The sequence below is a fragment of the Centruroides sculpturatus genome, unplaced genomic scaffold, assembly GCF_000671375.1.
Source record: "Centruroides sculpturatus isolate CEXI.00-Female unplaced genomic scaffold, Cexi_2.0 scaffold85, whole genome shotgun sequence".
Classification (NCBI taxonomy): Eukaryota; Metazoa; Arthropoda; class Arachnida; order Scorpiones; family Buthidae; genus Centruroides; species Centruroides sculpturatus.
In genome coordinates this window covers 272,918-300,589 of record NW_019384798.1, presented here as the reverse complement: position 1 = coordinate 300,589, position 27,672 = coordinate 272,918, and the positions used below count along the sequence as shown (strand labels likewise).

The 27,672-nt window shown below is 32.3% G+C and overlaps 1 protein-coding gene and 1 pseudogene across 2 annotated transcripts in view; both read right to left on the bottom strand.

Annotated features, from left to right (window-relative positions):
* LOC111629446 (probable phospholipid-transporting ATPase IIA) overlaps positions 1-27,672 on the bottom strand; it is a 139,931-nt gene that overhangs the window by 52,519 nt on the left and 59,740 nt on the right. For both annotated transcript variants that reach the window (XM_023373349.1, XM_023373348.1), the window contains exons 9-16: positions 27,079-27,159; positions 26,859-27,008; positions 23,363-23,452; positions 16,899-16,969; positions 15,528-15,693; positions 15,394-15,450; positions 9,177-9,476; positions 8,951-9,112 (exon numbers count right to left, since the gene is read on the bottom strand). In XM_023373349.1, the coding sequence (XP_023229117.1) occupies positions 8,951-9,112; positions 9,177-9,476; positions 15,394-15,450; positions 15,528-15,693; positions 16,899-16,969; positions 23,363-23,452; positions 26,859-27,008; positions 27,079-27,159 (1,077 nt within the window). The remainder of the gene's footprint in view (positions 1-8,950; positions 9,113-9,176; positions 9,477-15,393; positions 15,451-15,527; positions 15,694-16,898; positions 16,970-23,362; positions 23,453-26,858; positions 27,009-27,078; positions 27,160-27,672) is intronic.
* LOC111629448 lies at positions 20,601-23,353 on the bottom strand (annotated as a pseudogene).

The following is a 27,672-nucleotide window of genomic DNA, read 5'->3' as shown; positions in this document are numbered from 1 at the left end:
TCTATAACCTTCCTTAGTTTCTCTCCTTCCTTGTTATTTTTCACCCTTATGCATATGCCTCCTCTGTTTATTCTTCGCACTCCTTTTACTCCCACCCCTAGCTCTTGTGGTTTGACTTCAGTCAGGATCTGTTCCTCTATCTCATCTGTGTTTACGTTTTCATCTGTCTCCGTGTTCGGATATACTAAAACCACATAACTCCCGCTGTCACCCTCGTTTTGAACTTTTGAAGTGATTGTTTGGGCTATCGAGTTAGTTGTGTTGCTTGGTTTTGGTCTGTTGCAGAGGGCCTGAGCGTAAGTCTTCTGAGTAGGAGTTGTTTGTTGTTGATTATTGTTTTCTTTTAATCCTTCCTGTCTATTCCTTTGTCTCATTTCTTTCAACATTCCATGTATTTGGTTCAAGACTGCATACATTTTCATTGCTCGTTCTCGTACTTTTGCTCTTTTGTGCACTCTCACTGTGGTGGTTTTTGATTGTGAGCAACACATTCCTTAAGCAGGGTATCTTGAGCAGAGTATTATTAAAAAGCAAATTATAGGTAAGACATCACCTCTGTAGTGTAGGACAATTCGAATGCACGTCTGAGATATCACGAGATACCATTGGCACAGCGATTCCAGGCACTAAATACACAGATATGAAAACAATCAACGCACAGGGTACATGAAGAAGATCATCATCCCACATACAGAAAATGCGTAGAAGTTTTCTTTTTACAAGCACTTCCATTAGAACAACATCATTAAAAGATGGTTCACACATAATCACACAATGATGATCAGAACCCTTGTTGTTTATCGCATACAGTAGTATTGCTTTCAGGATGCAAACTATTGAGAGTAGTGCAAACTCTGTAGATATTATTCGATAAGGCACAATACTTACCTATAGCACGTAGCCTTATTCTTGAGTACAATTTCACGGTAGTTCCATTAGTACAGTACATCCAAAGCACTGCTATTAGCACAATGAACGCCAAGGATGATTGGCGCATAGGAAAGCAAAGCACTTCCATCAGGACAACACTGCCGAAAGATGGTTCACAGACACCAGTTAATAATGATCAAAACATAACTGGACGAAGATTGGCACTAGTGATTTGCTCCTCATTTCCAAATCACACTCCCTGTGAGTTGGAAATGTTATTCTCTAAAGATATAAAGTATATAGTTGGCAAATGCACAAGGTGAATCAAACACAAATTTTCACAGAAAATATGGAACATGTCCAGAAACACGATTTTTCAATTGAAATATTATCGTTCAGACACATCGTAGACAAGTTGATAAGATTGCGCATGTAGTTTTAGCGTTATATTATTTGATGTGTTATTTTAGAGATACTTTTAGCAAGTCTGGTGAAGGCATTATAAACTTCATGAGATGTCCATATGTCTGATAATTGGTAGGGCCAATTAATTCCTAGTTGATTTAGTAGTAATTTTAGCTCTAGTTGTTCACGGTCAAATAGTATGCAATCATAAAAATAATGTTTGGAACCATCTGTCACAAGAAAAGTAGGGCATTGGTCAGAGTTTCTATCAGTGAACCTAACAAGATATGAAGCATATTTGCCATGATTGGTGAACAGCTGCATGGCATAGTAGGTGGGTGAATACCACTGTATCATGAAAAATTTACGAAGGTCAGGAATATATTCATGAGTGATATGACGATCATTGCGATCCCATTCAATTTGCCATAAATGAAGAGCATGTTCCCAAAGTATACGGCGCAAGATACATTGACTGTATTTATTATAAGCAATAGGAGCAGTGATATCATTAGCTGCAGATTTTCCCAAGAGATCAGCCTTTTTGTTGCCTAATGTTCCCTGATGCACTCTGATCCATGTGATAGCAAAAGTACAGTTGGAAAATCTCATAAGATGTCTGATTTCCTCTGCAAGTGGATGTAGCTTTCAGTTGTTAATTAAATTGCAAGCGGATAAAGAGTCAGTGTGGATATGAACTGAAATATTATTATAATTATTGTTTATCCAGTCGATGCTCATTTTAATAGCGAAAAGTTCTGCCTGAAACTGTGCAGTGGTCATCAAGATGGTAAGTCTGATTGTATTGATATATTTCACAATCTTGCCTGAAGACAACAAAACTACACCCCATCGAATCGTTAATTCTTGAGCCATTAGAATATATATCCACATCAGCATAGTTATTGCTTTCAAAAGTGTAATTTAAGGGAATACCGGGGGGAGAGGTGTCACAGTAAGGAGAGTTCCATTCAATGTTATTGTGTAATATCGTTCCAGAGTATGTCATAATATTTTCACCCTATTTGGCTTGTTGCAATTTCTCTTTCATCATAACTGTTAGGTCTATTGGTAGATTTTCGCAATAACTTGTAAGGATTGATTGCTTGCAGTTCGAAATGCCTTGGTTATGAGTAGAAGGGCACGTCTTTGCGATGAGACTAGTTTCCTTTTAGTATGTACCTTATGAGTGGCCCATCCCCAAGTTCCACATGCATATGTAATGATAGGAATATATATACAGTAGAGCGTCGATTTTCCGAAAGTCAATCATCCGAAATGTCAATCATCCGAAAGAATTTCAGTCGGCAAATTTAAATTTTCGCTAGTGCTGTGGCGCTTCAATCTTTGGCTATGTCTTGGGCTACTCAAATATTTTACGTTTTTGATACTAAATTAACATCTGAAGTATAATTTTTATTATTTTTATATTTTTCAATATATTTATTTTGTTTGTACAAAATAAATAATTTTTAACGATACAATAGTCTTTGTTAAGCTTAACATCGACGAAAATTCAACGCGAAGCGACACGCAACGGAGAAAAATTTCGACATCGGATACGTTAAAACTATTTTTTCGTACGTAAATCAGTTATCCGAAATATCAGTTATCCGGACGACCCCAGTCCCCAATTGATTCGGAAAATCGACGCTCTACTGTACTGTCATAAATAATGGACATTGCATCTGCAGATAGTCCCCAGTCTCTTCTGGCTACTTGTGCAAAAACTTGAAGTATAAATCCTGTATGGTTAGAGATATATTCCACGTGTTTATCCCACAAGAGTCAGAAGTCAAGTATAACACCCAGGTATTTGAGTTTTTTTTCAACTTTGATTGTGTTGTTATTCATTTTAAGGTGTGGTGGTCTGAAATAAAGGTTGTGTTTACCTGGTTTGTTGAAAACAATACCTCTGGTCTTTAGAGGATTGAAGTTAAGTTTGTGTTTATTTTCCCATGTGTAAATCTGCTGTAAGAGGTTGTTGCCTTTGTACTCAAGGCCAGACCTTGATCAACCTCCTAGCAGCATTATGATGTCGTCAGCATAAGCAAAGGAATCTGTTTGTCCAAGGGTTTCTTTAAGGAAGGCAACGAAAGTGATATTCCAAAGCAGGGGTCCACAGACAGACCCTTGCGGGCAGCCTCTTCTAATGATTTTATTCACCTGATGCTGTCCATACTGTATAGTTGCAGTACAGTCATTTAAATAATCCTGAAATAGTTGTAGGATGTTACGAGGACATTTTAACTTTCGCAATTGATGTGTAATAAATGACCACCAAACAGAGTCAAATGCTTTAGATATGTCTAAGCTCACTCCAAGAACATATTTGTTGCCATCAAGTAAATGTTTAACTGTATTAACCACAGATTCAATTGTGTCCTCGGCCAATCGTTGTGGCCGAAAGCCGTACTGTTTATTGCTTAGGCATTTATTATGCTCAACATGCCAGTTGAGCCTGTTGGTCATCAACCATTCGAGTATCTTACCCAATATGGGTAGAAGGGAAATTGGTCTTGCATCACTTGAAGAGCCTGGTTTTGGGACAGGGACAATCCGTGCATGGGAAACATGCACGGATTGTCCCTGTCCCAAAAATTGCATGGTGTAGACAAGCATTATATAAATTAAATAAGTGTTGCGGAATTAGAGCCCACAGATTGAGTGCAATTTCATTAGTAATTTCGTCAGGGCCTGGAGCTTTGCCTTTTTTGAGATAACAGAAGGCCTGTTGAATTTCCTCGTACTTGAATTGTGGAATGTCTATTGTATCATCTAAAATGCTAAATTCAGCACGAATAGAACGTTGCCAGTCTGTGTCACCCTCTGGATCGTCATCAGGACAGAAGGCATCCAGTTGGGCTGTTAACGTTTGGATAAGAGTAGGTGGGTTAGAATCTTCAGTACTTAGGTCCGTTATAATTTTTGTTTTTCGCAGTTAGGACATTCCTTATAAGGATGATTTCCTCTACAGTGACTGCAAGTATAAATGGTTTGCAGGCAGTACCTCGCAGAATAATTATATCTGGAACATTTATAACATTGTAAAATTGGGCAGAAATCTGCAATTCTACATCGTGACCATTCTAAGTTGACTTTCCCCATCTCTAGCAACAGATTCCTTATGTTAGCAACTTTGATAACCCAGTTCTTAAAGTATTAGTTAAAAGTATTAGTCTTTCTCCCTAATGTAAATTTACTTCGAAATTGTTTTGTAAATTCTTCTGCTGGAAACTTCGCATTTATTAAATTGTTTTGTTGGTATATTAGTGTGAGAAGGTCTTCTTTAGTGATATCATTATGTACAGAGTAGATAATGATGTGCAGCCATCTCTTTTTTGGTCTGTGTGTGGTTAGTTCAGGCAGTTGCTGTTCTATAGTTTTTTCCAATATATTATCATCTCTGCAGGTGCTCAGTTCCACAGCAAGACCTCCACCTCCAATTTTCCTGATTTTTTCTATTCCAATGCACATATTAGATGGCTTTAATTTTGTTTGCATAAATTTTCGGACATTGTCACTGTGATTTCCAATTTTATCTTTATCTTTACTGTAAACTAATAAAACCTCTGTTGATGAGATATAAAGATTATTTAATATTCTCGTGTTCCCTAATATCATTTATTTTTAAGACTTAATATAATTTCGTTATCACTCTTTATGGAGTAGATTTTGCCACGCCAAGGAAAGGCTGATCTCTTCTCTTGAATTAATACACTCGGATTTGTCATACGCCCTAAAAATTTCCATCTCTTCTAGCCATTTTTAGTAAGTGAATATGTGGTGTGGAGGCAATTATCCATGCTGCATCCGTGAACAGGGCAGTAAGGATGACTAGGAAATCGGTTTATTCTAAATTGGTACAACTAGTGGGCATTGAAAACACGTTATTTCAGCAGGACCCCAAACTTTTAGCATTGGAGAATGCAAAAATTAGCAACATACAAGAAAGGCTAAGAAATAACCTCTGTTGAGGTAATTGATTTGTGTTTAGAATAGGTGCTGGCTATGCCTCTTCCAGATTTAACTGCAGAACTGTAAAGAGGAGCAGGAGAGGGATACTTAATTGTGTTGTTTTCAATTTCATGAAGTTTGGTGGTTAGTGAGCGCTAAGATTGGCTTTACTTTACTTCTAGACTTATTACACCACCACAGGAAAATCATGAACAACAACTCTGGCCAAAAATTACATGAATCGTGGTACGCATATTTGACCAGAGGAGGCATGGGGGAGGGGAGAGGTGTGGAAACGGATAGGGGTGAGAGTGACAGTCACCCTGGAATGTACTTCGAATCGTCTTGTTACTCTGTTCATGTTACTGTGAATTTACTTATCATTTTGTTAACAATGTATATTTTTATAACTTTACTGTTTTACCAGAACCTCTGTTTATTATTACATTATTGCACCAACATTACCGTTTTTAACGAGAAATCTTGTATATCGTATGCTTAATCTTTTAATTAATGTTCAACGCGTCGAATCCACATGTCAAATGTAAGTCCACATTTTTGTTCATTTATGTCAATCACGGCCTTTTTATAAAATTGTTAACCTCCTATTAATTTTGTAGCAAATAGCTGATGAGGGACTCTATGTCCGAAATGCATTCTGAAAATAAAATAGTCTTTTTCCAAATCTAATTTGATGTCCTGTGGTGGTGTAATAAGTCTAGAAGTAAAGTAAAGCCAATCTTAGCACTCACTAACCATTGAGAAGACTAGACAAGAAGCGTATCATAGTATTCATGAAGTTTATTTAAGACTTCCTTTTGTGTAGAGATTAGACTCTTGTGGTTATCTGAGCTGGAAATTTTGTGTATGTCCTCTTTACTTGCCAGTGTGGCCAGCCTTTGTTCTATTTTCTCTGGAAGTACATAACACCGTAATGAGGTTTCCGCCATCTTAATGACTCTCATCAATTGATCCATAATATATTGTGTATGTGATGGAGTACCAAATCTGCCTTTTGAATTTTCCAAGGTGTAGGCCTTTACCTCATCCACTATACAGGATGCTCCATCAAGAAAATTTTTAATATAATCCGTATCCATATCAACAAACAAGAAAATACAACTCAACAAGACAATTCCAAAAATATGTAATTACCCTAGCTAAAAATTCGAAATTATTAAAATTTCGTTACTTCCATAATAGTCAAAACACAAGAGGTTCGTTGCTATGACAACAAAACATTGAAAAGTTTCACTCAAGGTTAAATTTTCCTGGCATCGTAAGATGTTGTTCTGCATGCTAGTGGTGGCCTGTCATGGACATCTATGCAATTGGTTTTGAATGCTGGCGGTTGGATGGCCTGAGCGTCCCTTATCTACGACCGCCAGCGCATCATATGGCGCTGTATGGCCCTAACTATGACCGCCAGCACGTCGTATGGCCTCATGAAGTGATTCAACGGCCGAAGGTCGTAATTTTTTTAAAATAAAAATCTATTTTATATCTGATAGTGATTTTTTTATTAGTAAATAGTTTAAAATATCAAAAACTAGTTTAATTATTTTTTTTTATCACATATAAAGTAAATAATATTACAAAAAAAAAATCAAAGAATATAAGTGTGAAATAATATATATTTACAGAAAAGTACATGTGCAGTCCAAACAAATTGTAAACACTTAAATAGTTTTAACACATAAATGTGAAAACTTTTACGTAGGGGGCAGGTCTAATTACAGCGGGTTGTAAAATAAATAGCCAGGGGGAAATAGTCTCCCGTTCAAGACCATACAACTGCCCGTCTGCCGTTAATATATCTTTCTTATCTTCACTCTGCTGACTGTTATATAACAACCCTTTTATTTACATTATAATAAAATATTAGATATCAAATTTTCTCATTTTGGCATGTCATTATGCAAAATATCATATTACAGGTGGCAGTTAATGTGTTAAGAAATAATTCACAAAAGAAAGCCAAGGGACAAAAATCAATTAATGATCATTTTAACAGAAGAATGGCTGTGAATTCTGCAACATGTGTGCCAGCACCTTGTCATGTTGGAGATATATTCTGCAAAAGGAGAGGTTACAAAATGGTAAGGAAGTCACAAAAGCCTCAAGAAATGTCATTGCAAAATTCAAAGACTGAGTTTTCAATGCAGGTTTTCTGTTTTTACAATTATGGTCATACATACCATATTTCAAACTTTATTTTCTACAAGTTGGAAATAAAAAGGGTTTTCTATTATATTTTATCAGTTATTTTCCAAAACATGAATAACTTGTAGATGTAAACCTTCAACAAACTTTCCTATTATTCATGCATGCACTTCTAGATCAGGGAAAGATATATTATACATGATATTATAATTATTATATTAATCTTATACTGTATTACATTTTGAATTTAACACTTAAATAAAATTATAAATTTAAAATTTTTTAAAATACAATTAACTTATAACTTTTAATATTGTATATACATAAATTAAGTATATAGTAATACCTCAGGATATGAACGCTTTAGCATACGAAATTTTCAGGATACGACATGAAATTCGAACATTAGTTACATTAGTTAGCAGTGCCACCGCCATAATCATGTGTTCCTTCTGTTTATCAGTCTCAATCCATGTGTTTGTTTCATTGTGGAAGGATCTTGCTCAATAAAGGAAATCTTGAGGTATTATCAGAAAGTGACTGATTTTATTGAAAAGAAACATCCCAAAAAGGTTCACACTGGACGTATTGCTGCTCAGTTTAATGACATTTGCCTAAGTCATTTTAGAAACATTTTAAAATGTAGGCAAAGCCAAACCTCTTTGGATAGATATTTTACCAAGCGATCTCTATCCAGTGAAAGTGCTGGTGGAAGTGAAGGAAAGAAAGTAAAAAGAAGTGAATAAAAAATTAAAAAATATATATAAAACAGAAAAGATAAAAAAATTAGTGTTAAGTTATTTTTAAGTTATTGTTACATTATGTTATGTAACTTAAGTTTTAGTATCATTTCCCTTCTCCCTCTCCTCCACCACCAGTTTACACCTCTACCGTCGTCTATCCTCAAAGGTAAAGTGCAAATAAAACTACATTTTTTTATCAATTATTATTTTATTATGGTTATTTATAAATTTACAACTACAAAATGCATTTTTCAGTGTTTTCCTTGCTAAAGTTATTNCAGTTTACACCTCTACCGTCGTCTATCCTCAAAGGTAAAGTGCAAATAAAACTACATTTTTTTATCAATTATTATTTTATTATGGTTATTTATAAATTTACAACTACAAAATGCATTTTTCAGTGTTTTCCTTGCTAAAGTTTTGTTTTTCAATGTACTACTTAGCTTTAATTTGAGTGTGTTTTTCGTGTTGGAACGAATTATTTGGGTTGAGTGTTGAACACAAAATTGTGTTATTAATTAAACACTTGGCTTTTTTTCCATCTTTATTCAGTTGATCAACTGTATCAGTTGATCAACTGAATAAAGATGGAAAAAAAGCCAAGTGTTTAATTAATAACACAATTTTGTGTTCAACACTCAATAAAAAGTAAAACACGGTTGCAGAAAACAAATAAATGAATTATTTGGTTTTACATGTAATCATATGGGGAAAAATGATTCACCTCATGACATTTTCATGATACGATCTCAGTTCAGGAACAGATTAATTTCTTATCCCAAGGTACTACTGTATTTCATTACAGAACTTACTTTAACAATAATTCCCATCCTTTTTGTTTCAGATGTAAATGGAAATATCTGTAATATTGCAAAAGTTAAAATTTCTCCATACGAGGTTCGTAATTGCATTGTCGTCAAATCTCTATATACAAGGGCTAACCCGATACTGTCCGTCCATGATACTAATGATACCTAAAATTTCAAATTATAAATATTTCATAAAATACTTTACAATGCTAACAAATTTAATACTCACTTCATCTGGACTCGATGCCTGATATACAAATGACTGTTTTATCTGTTGATCAGCTTCCGTATCAAAATCCTCTTTCAATTCTTGTTCTATTTCTAATGATTCTGATTCTGAAGCTACAGATGCATTTTCGTAAACTGGGGTGACATTATGACACAGAGCCAATGCTTTTACTGCTTCTTGAACTCTTGTAATTACTGTGCGTCTCATTTTAGGTTGCTGAGTGAAACGACTTGGAGTTACTCCCGTTCCACCAGGAGTTGAAGGAAGTGGTGCATAAGCAGTTCTAAGATGTGCGGTAACCTAAGACATCACAATTATTATTATAAACATGTTCAAATTACATACTTTATTTATATATTGCATAGTCTCTTTTCTTCTTATGTTTATTATATTTTAATCCAAAAATATTTAAAATCAATATAAATTTGATAATGTTTGAACTGTGAAATTAAAGTTTCAAATGTAATTATTTCAATTTATTTCAAGTTTAATTTTTAATCTAATAACATGTCTTGTAGACCCTTCCTATAGAAATCTGAGTTCAGTACACATCCACAGACAATGGATCAATAAATAGACATGACTTGAATCTTACAATGTTGAAACAATTGTTATTTGCCAAATCTACAAACTGACAAATAAAAATTTTGTTCCAGTGCTCTGTAAAGATAGTACAAAAAACTAGAATTATTATAGATTGCCTGAAAGATTCTGATAATATGCATCAATGACCAACAATATCAGCAAATATCATTTATTGTAAAAGAATCAAGGCCATGTCAGATGAAGCATCATGTTAAGCTTCTAATTAACAAGAGTACACTATAGAAATTAAATACATAAATAATTGTTCCATTCTAGTGAGACTTTGTAATGACAAGTAGGTTCTGTTCATGCATGCAAACTGAATGTTCTTGAGAGAAAGTTGACAGCTTTGAAAAATCTTTCAGCTATCTTACAACATACTCCATTATAGAGAATAATTGGATTTGGCTAAATCTGAATGGTTTTGTCAGAAAAAGCAACATCATGAAAGATATCATGTAAATCTCAAAGGACAATATTTAAACTAAGGTGAATGAATTCAATTTACCAATTCTAATGAATCATTAATAACTAGTAGAAACCTGTATTACCCTCAGGATAAGGCATTGAACAGAAAAAATTAATTTAAAATTAAAAATTACAAGTAACTTTTGTAAGAAATTAAATTTCAGTGTAGATACAAAATATATTCACCTTCAGAACACCAACTATAAAGATAGATTACAAAATTTCTTTGTATATCACATTTAAGATGGTAAATCCAATAGAATCTAAGTTCTTCTGGCCAAATTCTACTAGTTAACATGTTTCAAAATGTTTCTTATTGATTCCCTATACAAAATGGTAGAGAAATTTCAGAACTTTGGTACCCAATATCTGTGGAACCAAAAGCATCTGCAATTGCACATCTACAGATCCACCCCTACCTATTGATACCTAATTTGTTCAAATATGCCAAGAAATCTACTTGTAGTTCAGCTAATAATCTCCTTAGTGTAATACATATACACACTATATATATACTAGAAATTCTTCCATCAAGCATGACAAAATCTTTTTTAAGAAAGTAGATTGAAGAATTGAGAAGAGCTTCAAGTTTAGCTTGACATTGTGATGCTGTATCTGCAGCCCTTGACAAAGCCATTCTTACTCGATGTTGCTCAAGTCGGACTTCACAGCCTTCAGGGGTCTCAGTTGTTCTTATTCCTTTAGATCACGGGTCACCAAACTTTTTTCACAGTAGGCCAGATAACTAAGAGAATGATGAGCACATGCTACATAATTATTTTGTTCAATACAGCACAATGAATACACAAAAAATAAAGACAACCAACATATTTATTTACCAATACATAAACACGATCACTGCAGCAAGCTTGTAATCACTTTTGTTAGAAACTTCATTGCAGCTACTTACACAAAAGTGCTCTGATATCCAAAGTCACAAAAAGTTGCCAAATTTTTTTATTTTGCTGATTTTCCTAAAAATTATATTATTGTCAGATGCAAAAATCAGATTGGACCACCTCTGGCAGTTATACTTACTAAGTATAAAAAATTAAAATAAGTGTAAGTTTATTTATATGGAAATATTATAGTTTGTAGATAATCATATTTTACCTCATTTGTGGCACAGTGTGGTGGCAAGCCAGATGAACTGACCTCGCAAGCCATAGTTTGTGACCCTCTACTTTAGATCTAGAATTTACCTGACCAATTTTATGCTTTCCCCTAGGCATTTTTCAACAAAACTGCAAGTCTTTTTAATTCCGTGTTGATAAAACAACAATGAACTGTATGTACTGTACATTAGTGAAAACACTTTCTAAATAATGGGATCATTACATCATTACTTCCGATTGGATAATAGAATGTCAGGTGATCACTATGAAAAAAAATTTTTTTTTAATTTGTTATAGAAGTGACACAATACAGCTATCATTTTTAAAGTTTAAATTTTAAATTAAGTGAAGTAAGTTTAAAATATGCAATTAAAATATTTAAAAATGCAACTTAAAAGGAAATTTCCTCAAGCATGAACATCATGTGGTCATTGATGTCACTGCAACATAAGTGCAACCACTGATAAAACATTTATTCTATAGTTAATATTTCTGCAAAATAAGTAGCCTATAGACTCCATCAAAATATAAAATAAATTTAACCAAAATTTAATCAGAATTGGACAATAATTTCAGGAGTTATAAGGAACTCACAAACACACACACACACACACACACACACAAGGTTTTATATTAGTAATATGTGTTTAATCTATACTAATATTATAAAGAGGTAAAATTTGTAAGTTTAGATAAAGGAGGTAATCTCTGAAACTAATCATCCGATTTCAAAAATTCTTTCACCAATATTTAGAATGGACCTTCAGGGTGGACATAGGCTATATATTATTCTGTTAAGCATTCATTTAAATTAAAAGATATCATCTAGGTAAGCGTTATATTTTTGGTGTCAGCGGGTGGCAAGACGCGTACATATACGAGATAGGTAACCACGCGGTGCAGTCACATGGTCAATGAGATACACAGTGCACTGTCCTAACTTGTACTGAACATTGTCACAAACTGAATTCCATATGAGTGAAACCACAGACACAGCTAGTTAATTACTAAAAGAAGTACAGTAATACTACCGACTTATGCTACCCCGACTTACACAAACCCGGAGTTACGCGATTTTCAAATCTCGTCGATTCGTCTTTTGTTTGAGCGCCATGCAACCCTTGATTACTCACTCCCCCCACACTATTGTTCAGCTTACATGTTCGGATGTGTTGCGCGGAATCTACACATAGCTACAATTTATTTTGTGTTACTTATTTCTGTGTTTGTTATATCTACGGAGACTCGAGAGACTCTACTGTCATCCAAACGAAGTAGAACTAATTCTTCTGCATCAAACAAGAAAAGAAAAACTTTATCTTTGGAATGTAAAGTTAACATTGGGTATGTTCGTAAAGTCGAACGAGTTAAGTGAGAATGAAGTCATCATTATTCCTATTTCGTTAGACTTTTCCAACGATTCGTTACTAACGCGTTTAACTCGTTTGACTTTACGAACGTACCCATTATTAAAGACTTCGATACAAAAATGAAAATTTGTGAATTGGCAAAGAAGTTTGATCTACCGGAATTGTCGGTCAGAACAATTATAAAAGGCAAAGAAAAAATTCTCGAAGCTGTGAAAAATGCTCAATCTTTAAATTCAAGCATCATTCGTAAACGTCACAGTATTATCGCTGAGATGGAAACAATGTTAAAATTATGGCGTAATAATCAAGTAAATGTGAAAAATTGTAAAATAATATAGGCCTAATTTGTTATACATATGTATTATCTAAGATTTTATTAAACATTTTTTTCTAAATTATTGTTTTCTTTAGTCTCCGGCCCCAATTAAAAATTATTTGTGTGTATTTATATGCGAAATTATACCCTGACTTACGCGAATTCCACTTATGCGGTTACCGCTCGGTCCCACCTATCACGTAAGTTCGGGGAATTACTGTATTAAATTTAAGATATTTTACAACTACTATCAATGTACTGTAATTATTCACCCCATATCTAAGTTTAGTTTCAAGTTTTGTAATTGCATAAAGTTAAGCTCATTTACTATAATTTAGAAGTATGATAACAATTCCTTATCATTTATAACTTAAATTTCTATTTCCATAAAATTTTTAAGTTAAAAAATTCATTCAAAAATAATAGTTTTTATCATTTCTGTGAGCCCAAGGGTTTTGAGGGTGTAAATTTTTGAGTTTAAGGGGTTAATGACCTTTTTTGAAGGAAGTGTAGACATTAGAGGATGAGAAAAAAATTATCACAAGTTCCCACGGAAATAGATCAGATGTCGACTCTTACACATTGACAAGATAGAAAGGAAGAAAGGCAAGTCATCACGCATCTGCTAATTAGTCATCATCGTAACGTTGAACAACCTGTTGGCTCTGTGCCAACGACAAGCGTATAAAAAGCAATTGTCTCAGGAAGTTCAGGGCGATCATCCCAGAAAGGTCTGAGTACAAGTGTCTCCCATACCAGTCCTGTCTGAGGAGAAGCAGATAGAAGACATAAGACTGTTCCAGCTTCCATAGTCCAGAATGATCATCGCATCCGACAGCATATTAAGGTGTATCTGAGTGCAGTAACTTTTGTAAACTCTCTCATTCTAGAGGTTAGGCACATGACAAGGTTACTAGTTAGATCGCCATTACCGATAGATTTATGTGTTATCCGCATCTAAGCATTAATCAGTAACTTCCTTATGTATACTCCTGTAAATTAGCTTTAGTTATATAATAAACTCCTTCTTTGTTTGTTTAACCTGTGAACCTGTCTACCATTGCTCACATGGACATTCATCGACTTTCTCAACCCCCTCGCCACTCGATAAACAGCCATCCAGTGACACTGTGAGCAGATCTCACAGATCTGACGATTAGAGGGCTCTGTCCCCTCACCCATATTCTCACATTTCTTTACCATAGAAAGTATCCATGAAACCAAGTTTGAAAAACCAACCATTCTACATCTGAGTTATATTATCAAAAACAATAACCAATAGCAAAGTACTCTGCCTTCTAGTAATATTAATATTGACAAATCATTAATATAAAACTGAGTTTATTATTTTTTTATTTTTTGTACCAATATAACTAATGACAATAAATTACCCAAACAAAAGTTACTGCAGAAGTACCATAGTGCATGTCCTTTGTTGTGAGTTTCCACCATAACAATCATATCATTTTGGACTTTTGTTCAATTGATAATGGTAAAAGCATCAAATCACAAAGATTCAATCAGTGTACTTTTTCAAGATGGAAAAAGAGTGTGACGTTCAACTTCACCATAAGACAGTTTCAGATATGATTCAAGGTTTTAGAGAGATTGGTCATAATGAAAGCCATTCTAGCAGAGGAAAAAATACACTGTAAGAATTGCCAGAAATCATGGTATCATTAGGAAGAGTCCAGTGCAGTTCAAGAGTACTAATGTGCAAGACTGGACAAGAGATGAGGATCAACTGTGAATCAATTCTGAAGATAGCAAAAGAAGACCTTGGACTGAAGTCTTACAAGTTTCAAAAGAGTCAACTACTAACTGAAGCAAATGAGTGTATGTATCTGGAGAAAAGTTGTGCATTGTTATGGCAAGCCACAGGTCATCAATGGGGAAAGCATCTTTTCTCAGATGAGGTGCCAATAGTGAAGCAAGCTGAAAACAACCAAAATGACAGATTTTGGCCATCTGAAGACTCTGAAACTATGCCGTCACCACCCATTCCCAAAACTCATAGTCATTCACAGTTTGGGAGAGGGTTTGTGTATCAAGAAAAGCTTCTCATTTTTTGTAAAAGGAGTGATCCAAGTCATTCAAGATGTGTACTGGCAGTATATTTTAGAAGCTGTTGTACTTCCGTAGACTCAGCTGCACTTAGCAACAGGCATTGGGTATTCCAATAGGACACTGCACCTATTCACAATGCAAAGAAAACTAAACAGTGATGGAAAGGAAATTTTCCAGATTTTATCAGCTCTGAACCTCCATAAAAATATTTTTATTTTAAACTTAAAATTATATGATTTATATTTACCAATACTTAAATGTATGTCTTTTATTGATAATGCTTCATACATATTTACCTCATCAAATGATTCATTACTAAAAGAGACTGTGCCTAAATGAAGTCGTTTAAAAACCTGAAAATAAATATTTAGTAAATAAATTAGTTAATTAAAATAAAATTAATTAAAAGTTTTTACTTCAACAAACTTACCATTTCATTTTTTGTCAATGTTCCAGTTTTATCACAAAGTAAATAAACAATCCGACCCAATTCCTCGGGAATTGTAGTACTTCTAACTACAGTTCCAGATATATCTTTATCTTTCTGAATCATCCAAGAATATACGACTTTGCCCATATCCAAATTCACACGTAAACTGAAAACAATAAATTGAAAAATTTATCATTAAAAAGTAATCTAATTATTTAAAATATTCTAATTTAATAACTCAAATATATTTTGTTTATTCAGTGTGTTATTTTAACACATTGAATAAACAAAATAGTTTCATATCGGAATATATTGGCATTGGGCCAAATATTTGGCATCATTTGTATTTGAATATATTCATCCACAAAGTAAGTATTCAATATTGGCTGAATACTAAATATTCAATATCTAGGTCAAAAACTTTCTCAATGCCAAACTATTCAGCTAAATAATCTATTTTAGTTGGGGATTAAACAGAAGAGGAGGAAACAAAATAAAACACAAAATAAAATGAAAAGAACATTTTAAATTATTTATTTCTTTCTTTCTGAAATTAATATAACTGTAATAAATGATCTTGAGCAAATATTATTTATTAATAATTGCAATTCAGAAGTAATAATTTGTAACGAAGGAACAGTAATGTTTCTGCATTCATACAGTCATTTTGATAATACATATATACAGGAATACTCTTTCAACTACAGTTTCCCAACCATGGTTTTGCAATAATTCAATTTCTATCAATTACATTCATAAAAATCTTACATTATAATATTCTGATTACCAATAAATATAGTCCTTAACTCTTTGTCCATTGAACTTTCCTTTCAAAACCAGTTGTATCAGTTGTATTATTTTTTGAAAATAACCCTGCAGTTGGCAGTGATTACTTGCATATTTATTCTATTTGAATACTAAAATTCTGAACAAATAATAACTCCATTTTAATATTTACAAATTTGATAAATATGCTAAAATATATTTGGAGTTAAATGATATAAGCAAATTAGAGTCTTCATGATTCATCCATTTCCCACATGAATAAAAAGAAGTCAATTCTTTCTTTTTAGGCTCTTCCTCCTTAAACACAGAAATTTGCTAAAAATTCCTGTGTTGCGGAGGGATAAATTGTGAAGACTTTATTTATTTCTAATTATAAATATATTTTAGTAAATTTCATTCTGATTTATTAATATATTTTCTGTTTTATTTCAACTGTTTATCTGTATTTTAATTGTGATTTTATTGAGGCAGTAATCTCTAGTCTGTCTAGACTTTACTATAATAAAAAAATAAATTAATATGGTTAAAATAATTTTAAAAGTTAACATTCTGCAGCAAAACCTAAATTCAAATTAAAAGTCTTACCTGATTGGTATAATATATGAAAATAGAAGAATAAATCTAAAGAGGTAGCGATACCAGGTTCCTCCAAATCCCTGAAAAATGCCATAGTTTTGTATTTAAAATTTAAACAATTTTCAAATGCCCATTCTAAATATATGAAACTAAGGAAATAAAATTCCAAATTAAAATTAACGCACCTTAAAATAAAATAATTGTTATTCTTAAACTCTTAATTTTAATATGCAAATCAAATATCCACTCTAAAAATTAATTCAAATTCCAGTTAAGATAAAATATGCTTTGTCTTAGATACAAGAGATCAATTAGATCAGGACGGTGAACAAGTCAATTGTGATCAACTGGTCAATCACAAAGCCAATTTTGGTTGATTGCTCGCAATGTCTTGACTTAATGTGTTATACTTGTAACTGAACGCAGTATTGGACCTCCGCGTCCTCCCTTAGATGCAGTTTTGTCAGTCCATGTGCAATCCATTTGCGTACAGTTGTAAAAGGGAATAAGAAATGTAGACCAAGGATCATAAAACCAAAAAAAGAAAGGTGGAAAGAGGAACAGAGAGAGTAGGTCGGGACACAGTAGAGAGAGGAAGGATGAAGTGGTGGTCCCCGAAAGTGACAATGTTGAGTTTCAATTTTCCTTCTGTTTAAAATGTAAGTACCTTTTCTTCATGTTTTAAATAAAATTGTGACTTTTCTTACCTATCTAAACATAGTACATATTTCACACCTCCCCCTCGCCACTTAGATTATGCCTACAACAACAAGTCGATTGCGACACATTTTTAAGATAAAAAGTAGATCTTATGTACACAAAAGTTGGCCACCCATGAATTAGATGACAAATTAAATGTTTTAACAACTTACAAGACCAAGCATTTATTATGTTATCAAACATATTATTAAAAGAAATACAAAATTTTTTTTTACTCCAAATCTTAGTTTAATAATTCAGATCTAAAATAGGTAAGATAAAATTTCTCTTTGATTTAATACAACAGTATTGTTAAATAGGAATGATCACAAACTTAAATATCTGTACATGAAATTCTTTAATACAAAGAACTTGCAATTAAGTATCAATTAAAATTTAGTTGCTTTAGCATTGTAAATCTCTGAAGATTATCTAACTATCTTCTCAGCAATATTAGCTATTACATTAATAAATAAACACACCTGATTGCTGAGTTCATTTTCTTTATTCTAATGTTTTCAGCCTATTTGTATAGGCCATCTTCAGGATGGCCTATACAATAGGCCAATGGCTTCGTTCCAATGGAACCAATAGTTTGAAATTCATTTGAATTTGAACTTTTAACAACTTATGTGTATAAATAAATAGTTAACAATAGTATCAAAAACATGTTGCAACTTAACAATAACATGAAAAACGTAAATTAAAATAAATATATGATAAAATATAATCTAAAATTGTGTTGCAACTTAACAATAAAAAACAAAAAACAANTCAGCATAGTAGAATAGTGATTACTAAATGAAAGACAACATAAAGAGTATTTTAACCAAATTTATTTTCCAGTAAATTCATTACAAAATGTAATTACCTATAAACAGTTTTTAATTACATTGTCCTTCCCAGATACCGGCCTGTAAATGAAAATAAATAAATATAAAATCACATTCACAATAAAATTTAAAACAATTAATTTACGACATATTTATTCCATTTGAAGGTATATGCTTTAAATCAATGGTTCTTAACCTTTTTATAGTCGTGGCCCACCAAATATTTCATAATTTGTTGTGATAGTTCAATTTTAGCAAGTATGGCACAGTCAGACGGAGCAGTAATCAAATGGGATGAAGCCAAGATGGTTAAAACGGGGCACTCACCTTCCATCGCAATGGAAATGGAAAAAATAGAGATTTACAAAAGTAAGATGAGGGACAGATGCCTAAATGCAAAAGATGCAAAAGAATTACCAACGGCTTGGAAATATAAAATTGAAAAAAGTATGGGTTTTAATAATCCATAAACATTTGTATGATCTGGTGTTTTTAGGAATTAGTAGTTCAGACTCAGTTAAAGATGATATAATTTTTTTGTTTTTTTGTTTTATATTTTTTGTTTTTTATTGTTAAGTTGCAACACAATTTTAGATTATATTTTATCATATATTTATTTTAATTTACGTTTTTCATGTTATTGTTAAGTTGCAACACGTTTTTGATATTATTGTTAACTATTTATTTATACACATAAGTTGTTAAAAGTTCAAATTCAAATGAATTTCGAACTATTGGTTCCATTGGAACGAACAACGTTAAAGCCTGAAGATGGCCTATACAAATAGGCTGAAAACGTTAGAATAAAGAAAATTAACTTGGCAAATACAAATCAGGTGTGTTTATTTATTAATATAATCTCTGAAGATTAATCAACAAACAAAAATATTTGAAATTTTGTATATTTTTTTTATTACAAATACAATGATACTGTTTTTCCAAAAAACACAACTGTTATAACATATACTCAATCACACACAAACCTTGAACAGTAGCAAAAAGATTTATTCAACTGAAAATTGATTTAATTTTTGAAACAGCAACCTAAAAAAGATCATTAAAAATGACCGAAAACATTGGTTTTTCCAGTTAATTAAACCTTTTTGCTGCTATTCAAGGTTATGTGTGATTGAATATTGATATTTTAATAACTATAAACAAACTACTGCAGGGCTTAAAGCAGTCATGGCAGTAAAAAAAGAGAATTCACACTGAAAAAAAGCTAAAAAAGCTAATAGTGTTAAAGTGAACTAGAAAAAGCATTATTAAAAAATGCCTCTTTTAGTTCACTTTACACAAACATACACACATTTTGTATCAATAACATTGCATATGATATTAGGTTGATTTTTGATTGGACTGAAAAAATTAAATATGAAAACAGTTAGGCTGAGTTTATACTCCAGAAAAGTGACCAGTAAGACTGCATTAAGCCAGAATGAGCCTGCATTAAGTTTTCATGTGCCCCACACGGAGTTCCTACCATTATACAGCAAAGGAAATGGAAGAGTAACATAACTACCAGGGCCCTTAGTCTCAAGTTTTTCGTGTTGTACTCAAATTGACATCATTGAACTCACTCATGTTACTATGTTCATATTCATGTTACTATGTCATATTCACTTGTTTACATGTGTCGATAAGCATGATGGGATTATTTACAATGCATCTGGGTTTGCAACTATAATGATTCAACCAATCAACTTCACTGTAACAAGTTGTAAACAAATCAATGTGAATTACTTTACACGTGTTATAGTTAAAAGTTTTGTCTTATAGCAATATAGTATGCAAAAACAAACTGGAAACCTCCAATATTTTATTTTAAAAAAGAAGCGAAGAACAAAAAGAAATTTTAGTAACATATATAGAAAATAATGAGAAAATGAACAGTGGAAAATTCGACAACAAATTTACAAGAAAAAGACAACTCGATTTGAGGAGAGAATTACTTGAAAAATTAATTGTGTATTGGAGCAAAAAATTTGTTGTGTAATGGAAAAAGTATTTTAATTTAATCCTTTTTTCATATAGTTTTCTGCCTTGATCTATTTCTTAAATTGTTTTGTTTATTAAGATTATTTATTAATAAGAACGTAACACTTCTGATTAATAAATAATCTTAATATAGTGTCTTTGCTCTTAATAATTTATACATATAATATACTATCATTTTAATTCTCTTTTTCGATGAATTAGATACTTCTTTTTATTTTTGGAAAAAATTTGATGTATAATTTTATTAATTCCGAATTAAAATGTTTTTATTAGTGTTGACTTGACACGAAAAGAAATAGCATCTACTCATGGTCGAAAAATTTGTTGCCTTAAACAACACTTTTGGCTCCTTCTAATGCTTCAATTACGATCAGTATAGTGTAACTATCAGCCATTTTCACTTTCATGTAGTGATCTCACATGCTCAACTCAATGTGAGTAGCAACTCACATAGTGAGATGGGAAAGCACGTGAGTTATAACTTGAGACTACCAATTTGACGTCAGAGTGTAAGATGGTACCATGTGACACCTTCAACACGTTGGGAGTTGTAACACAAAAAACTCAAGACTAAGGGCCCAGAATATATCTCCATATAACATGTCAAATTTCAAATGTCATTTATTTCAAGGTACTGTACATTTTTTGATTTCTTGTTTAAAAAATTTGTAATTAAAGATGATTTTCTTTTGTTTAAGTCATGATGCAGTTTCTGCACTTCTCTTGTTTTCTCCTCCTCATCACACTGAATTTTCTTCACACCAGAGTAAGCAATTTACTATAAAGTTTATGTATTAAAGGATCATTGCACTGAAAATGCTCAGTAAACTTTGTGAATAGTTCAGCACTAGATATTCCCAAATAGAGTTCAGCTTTGATGGTAGAACAGCTCAATGACTTCAAGATTATCTTATATGAAACACTATTCATTAAGCTGGAATTCTTGAGGAATATGCTTTAAGAAGTATAATATGAGTCTTTCCCATTGTTCGATCAGTTATTTTGCTGCAGGACCAAACGTCAGTCATCTAGTTGATGAATACTTCATAAATTTGTTGCATGGCAAATTAAGTTTCTCTTGAATTTCTGTGTATTCATCCCACCTAAAGAGCCACCCATCAAAAAAGCTGTGTTGCTATGATGAGATCACCACCATATCTGCCCAACTCTTTCAGACCTTTCAAAAAGGCATTGTGGATTGTATGAATGCTGCAAGTCTCTATGTTAATGAAGCCTTTTTTGTGAGTTGTCAGAATTTCCTCATTTATGAGATGCAATACTTTTTTGTTTACGTTTGGTCCATTGCATCCAATCATCAGTAATTTATCAAAAGGTAGATATTCATCTTCGATTGCCAGTATTATTTTTGATTTAATTGTTTCGGCATCTGCATGCCCGATAAATGAGGTCTGGAGATGCCTGCAGACAACTTCCTGTTGTTCCTCTGACCAATATCTAATCAGTATTTGCAGTTATTTTCTGTCTTCTACATTGCATGTCTCACCATAAGAAATGCTATAATATGACCATTGTGCATCATCTACCATTTGATCAAAGAAATATGGGACCAAAGCTTCAGTGATTAAGTATCTCATTTTTTGATGGGACAATGAGAATTCTTTCGGAAGATTGTCTGCACACTTGGCATTGATTGTCTCCTTTATATCATGACATGATGCAAATGAATAATTGCTGGCTGTTATTTTCATAGTCCATATAAGCTCTGCAATGTAAGCACCATCTTTTGCACTACAAAGTTGAAGCACCAGTTGTTGCAATAATTGGTGTTCTGAACTGGCACCTGAGTCTACAACATTGCTCACACTAGCAACAGTTTCGGCATTAATACTTTGACATTGGGACATCTGAGGGGCAGTCATCAGTCTTAACTGCTTGGGACCAAAGGCTTCATTGCATTTATTTATATGTTTCTTGCAGCTTGAATGTTGGAGAATTGCAGTATGGTGGTGTACTGGTCACTATTTTGCTCCTGAATGCATTTACAAAAATAAATAAATTCCACATGGGAAGTGAAAAAAGCTGAAAAAGTAAGTTTGCCTCAGAAAAAACTAAAAAAGAGAAGAGCTATGAAAAAAAGCTAAAAAAGTGAGTCACTTTAAGCCCTGCTACTGATAAATTTCTTAACATATTTGCAAAAAAGTATGCTAAAAAGTTTTATTTTCATTGAAATTCTGAATTTTTTTTTAAAGTTTCCTAAAATTGTTTGATATTACATTTAGACATCATAATACAGTGGAACTCTCATTTATCTGGATTCCATTAATCCAGATTATAAAACAATCCCTGTTTCAGAAGTATAAAAGATAGACATACAGAAAATCTATAAATGTAAAAAAATTAAAGAACTCCTACGTATATCCTTCCCTGAATGTAACATTGCACCTTGCCAGAATAGACTTGTTTTCTATGAACTGATATATGCTGTTCATTGTTATACACATGAGAGGATTCTTTAAGTTTACTGAAGAGCTTATTGAATCTTTTCTAATCTTTACAATTTTCAATTATAAAACTTCCTGTTTAATAAAAATGTTGCACTTCTCACAGCAGTCACTGTGTTAATAAAATTTATTGCTTATAACCTTTTGAGTTGTTCACTCAACACCTGAAGCTACTATTGTTTTGCTGAGTTTCAATCACTTTAAATCTTTTGTGAAATAAAGTAAACACTATAAAAATAATGTATAGAAAAAGAAAGTTGCTGTTACAATGGAGAAGAAATTAGAAATATATAATAAAATGTATATAAATTGTATTATTTATGTTGTTAACAAATTTTCTGAATTATCTGGATTTTCAGTCATCTTGATTGGGCTCGGTCCCGTTTAAGCTGGATAAATGGTATTCCACTGTATATCAAATTAGATATAGATATATTTCATTTAATAAATTTTATTACACTTTGTAATAAATCATTTGTACCTTTAATATCATCATTACGATAGAAAGTCCAATTACTGCAGCAAACAGAACTTTTGTTAGCTGATTTATTTCCATATCAAGTAATCCTACCTATAAGAAGAGTAAATTTACATGTAAATATTTATGAGAGAGAATAAATACTTTAATATATACTTTAACAAAAGTAATTTTTTAAATTAATTTATTATATTTAAGTATGATAATATAATTATGAGATTTGTACGAAAGACTCCATGAGAGTAAAAATATAATAAAGAAATGACTTAACTGGAGCTTAAAACTTAGAAATACAGTAGAGCGTCATTTATCTGAATCAATTGGGGACTGGGGTTGTTCGGATAACTTATTTTTCAGATAACCGATTATGTACGAAAAAATATATTAACCTATCCAGTGTTGAAATTTTTCTCCGTTGCGTGTCGCTTTGCGTTGAATTTTTGTCGATGTTAAGCCTAATGTAAACTTTTTAAAATAATAATCGTGGCTATTGTACCGTTAAAAATTATTTCTTTATTTTGTACAAACAAAATAAATATATTGAAAAATATAAAAACCAAAAAAATATACTTTAGAAGTTGATCTAGTATCAAAAACATTCGATTCAGACCTCAGAAAAACACCACACAAAAGTGCTAGTGCTACCAGCTAAAACACAGACACCAAGAAAAAAAATCTTGGAGTAGCCCAAGATATAGTCAAAGATTGCAGTGCCACAGCACTAGCAAAAATTTAAATTTGCCAACTGGAATTCTTTCGGATAACCAACTTTCAGATAAATGACGCTCTACTGTAATCCAAAATTCAAGCATTTTTGGACTTTTATCTATTGTCAAAAATGCTTCTTGATGATGAGCAAAAGCCCATATATTTTATGCTTCCATAAACCAATTTTTCTATTTTATGAGATTTAATCAACATAAAGCTTTCTTAATTTAAAAAAAAAAACAAAAACAGATATAACAACAGCGAGCATGTTGTAACTAGTACAACGGTTCCCAACCTTTTTCAGGTGGCGACCCCTTTTTATAAAAGCCAAGTGACCCGCTACCCCGATACTATTGAAAAAGACATTTTTAATAAGGTAATTAAACAACGAAATTAGTTTTTTAGTATCATTTTATTTTAAATTATGTCTAATAATTTAATGCGATTGTTGAAATTGTATGTTATTAACCAGCCTTAAAATTCGCGAGTGAGTTTTTGTTAATGCCAACCTCATGTCATTCTCAACATTTAATTTATTCCTCTCGAACTCTCAACACATGATTCAACCAACTGTGACGGAATAGCGTACCTAGATTACACTTATTTTAATTTTTAAAAATACAGTCGACCCCCCTATAACACGGTAGATATATTCCGTTTTTTATGAAATTGATGTTTTAGGAGACCTTGCCAATCACAGCCTGACATGTCTGAAGTTTACGGACTACGGCTGTTTGAAAGGTTTTCTTCTATAAAATTAATCGATTCCTAGACTAATTCGACTCAACATTTCCAAAATACGTATTCTTTTTTGGGAATAATCCGTATAAACTATGCTATAAACAAAAAATTGTAGGATTACTTACCAAATGTGCACCGTTCGATGTTGCCATTGCTTAAGCTTGTTTTCGTCGTGGAGCAGCGCACCAAATGGCGGCTGCGATTTCTGATAAGTTATTTTTCTGCAAAAACTTTGTTGAACTTTGGAGACATCATTAATATAAATAATTTTTATGGCCATTGAATAAGAAATGTTTCTTTCACAAGAAATGTATATAATTAGTGCTGTATTAGACTTGCGGTACCTAATTTACATACTGTACAGACGATAGTAAACTCAACTTACTCGCCTAAACTCTCCGTAGCGTGGCGCTGGACGGTGGAAAGTATATATATAATTATAATAAAATTACAATAAATTAAGTTAATATATAATTATATATACAGTACCTAATTTATATATAATTTATATATAATACTGTACAGACGACAGTAAACTCAATTTACCCACCTAAACTCTCCGAAGCGTGGCGCTGGACGGCAAAAAGTAGTTCGGCTGCTCGATGCCATTTTACCAAATTATAGGAGTTTTTTTACCATGTTTGTATGGATACCATCGCAATTTTTTTGCCGTCATATAGGAATCCGAACCCGTGTTATAGGAGGGTCAACTGTATATCAAATTATTCAAAGTTCAAGACACCATTAAATATAAAAATTGCATTATAGTGAACATTTTTTTTTAGTTAACTGTATAAGTTGGCGACCCCACACACAGCCCGTCGCAACCCCCTTCTGGGTCGTGACCCATAGGTTGGGAACCCGTGAACTAGTAGAACACCCTTTTCTTGATATTCTGGCTATCACTATAATTAAACTCTAATTTTAAAAGCTTTGATGCAGCTTTTCAGTACTTGATGCTGCATAACAAGTCACTTTTCATTCTAGGTCAAAAATTTTCTACAATTAACATAAGTGTAATACAGTAAAACCTCGATTATCCGGACTAATTGGGGATGAAGGTAATCCGGATAAGGAAAAATCCGGATAATCGAAATAAATACTTTAATTTGTCTTTTAATGATAATATAACACGTTTTCTTTTCGATGACATGTCGGTAATATTAAAAGTGAATACTGTATTTAAATCGTGATCAAATTTTCAAGAAACAAACATTCGTATTGAATTTGGACTACTACTGACCAACGCTAACAAACTACCTATTGTTTAAAAGGCCCTCTGGTGGCGCAAGAAGACGGATTTTATAAATAAAAAGCAGTTAAAACTGCATTTTTATGAAAAAAAAATTTGACAAACTTATTTATCGTTTTATGACGAGTGAAATTTTTTCGTCGCGTTTGTGGCTTTTAAGTAATGCGTAAACCTTCGAAGCGCGAGGCCCTTCAGACCGCGAGGCATAGGCGGTGGCCCACGTCGTCCATGCCTTACGTTACCCTTGGTCATAGAAATGATGTAATTTGAATATAAATTATTTATAAATACGTATGTCAAGTTATATTTTTATTACTACGTAAAATATATTTAAGTGTTTACGACCTCTGTGCTGGGTGAGACGTTGTTGAAACAAAAAAAGTTATGCATTCCATCACGTACATAAACAGTGTCGTAATTCGCCAAGTGCGAATCAGCAAATTCGTACAATTTTTGTTTATTTTGAACAATCCGGATAATCGAAAATCCGGATAATAGAGGTCCGGATAATGGAGGTTCTACTGTATATAATAAGCAAAAGTATTTGTCTTATATTTGTACAGAAATATTAAACTAAAATAAATCTGTTTGTTCTATTTAACTATCAGTAACAAAAATGTTTGCAAATTAAAATAACAATAAAAATAATTTGACTGTTGATAAAACAAAAATAATGTTTATATCCAACAAAATTTGTTGTTATTAAAACATTATTTTTTTTCCTAATTCAATGTAAATTATAAACTTTTAATTAAATAATATTTCCATAAAACTTTTATTTAATTTATAATTACTTACTTTGCTTCTTGGTTCAGAATTATTCATAACACTTCTTGTTTCTCGTCCTGTATATATCACAATTCCGACAGCAGTTCCCGATGCAATGACAGTATTTGCCCAGACAGTATTTTCTATTCCAAGAGAATCTTCAGCTCCCTCTCCATCATGCTATTAAATATTATATTAGAAAATATTAAAATAATAATTAACAATGGTATAGAATTTAAAAGATTCTTACACGTGTAAATTTTCCAATAAAACTATGTATATCTCTCTTTGGTTCTTCCGCATATATAGATGCATCTATTTGATATAATTCCTGAAAAGTAATATTCAAATAATTACTTTGTTATTCAATATTTTAAAAATTTATAGTGTACAGTCGACCCCCTATAACACTGGTTACTATAGTTTGGATTCCTATATCATGGCAAAAAAATTGCGACAATATTCCAACACGCTAAAAAAACTCCTATAATTCGGTAAAACGTCATCGCCAACTCGTGTCGCGACAAAATTGGTTAAATCTAGACCAATAGTGAATATTGCACAAACCGCTGAGTTTAAACAAGCAGTGGACCTACTAAAACCATTTATTATTTAACGTCCATAAAAATTATATTTATATTAATGATGTCTCCAAAGTAAAACATCATCGCTGACTCATGTTGCGACAGGATTGGTTGAATCTAGACCAATAGTGAATATTGCACAAACCGTTGAGTTTAAACAAGCAGCAGTCCTACTGAAAACCATTTATTATTTAACGACCATAAAAATTATATTTATATTAATGATGTCTCCAAAGTTCAGTGAATTTTTCGCAAAAAAA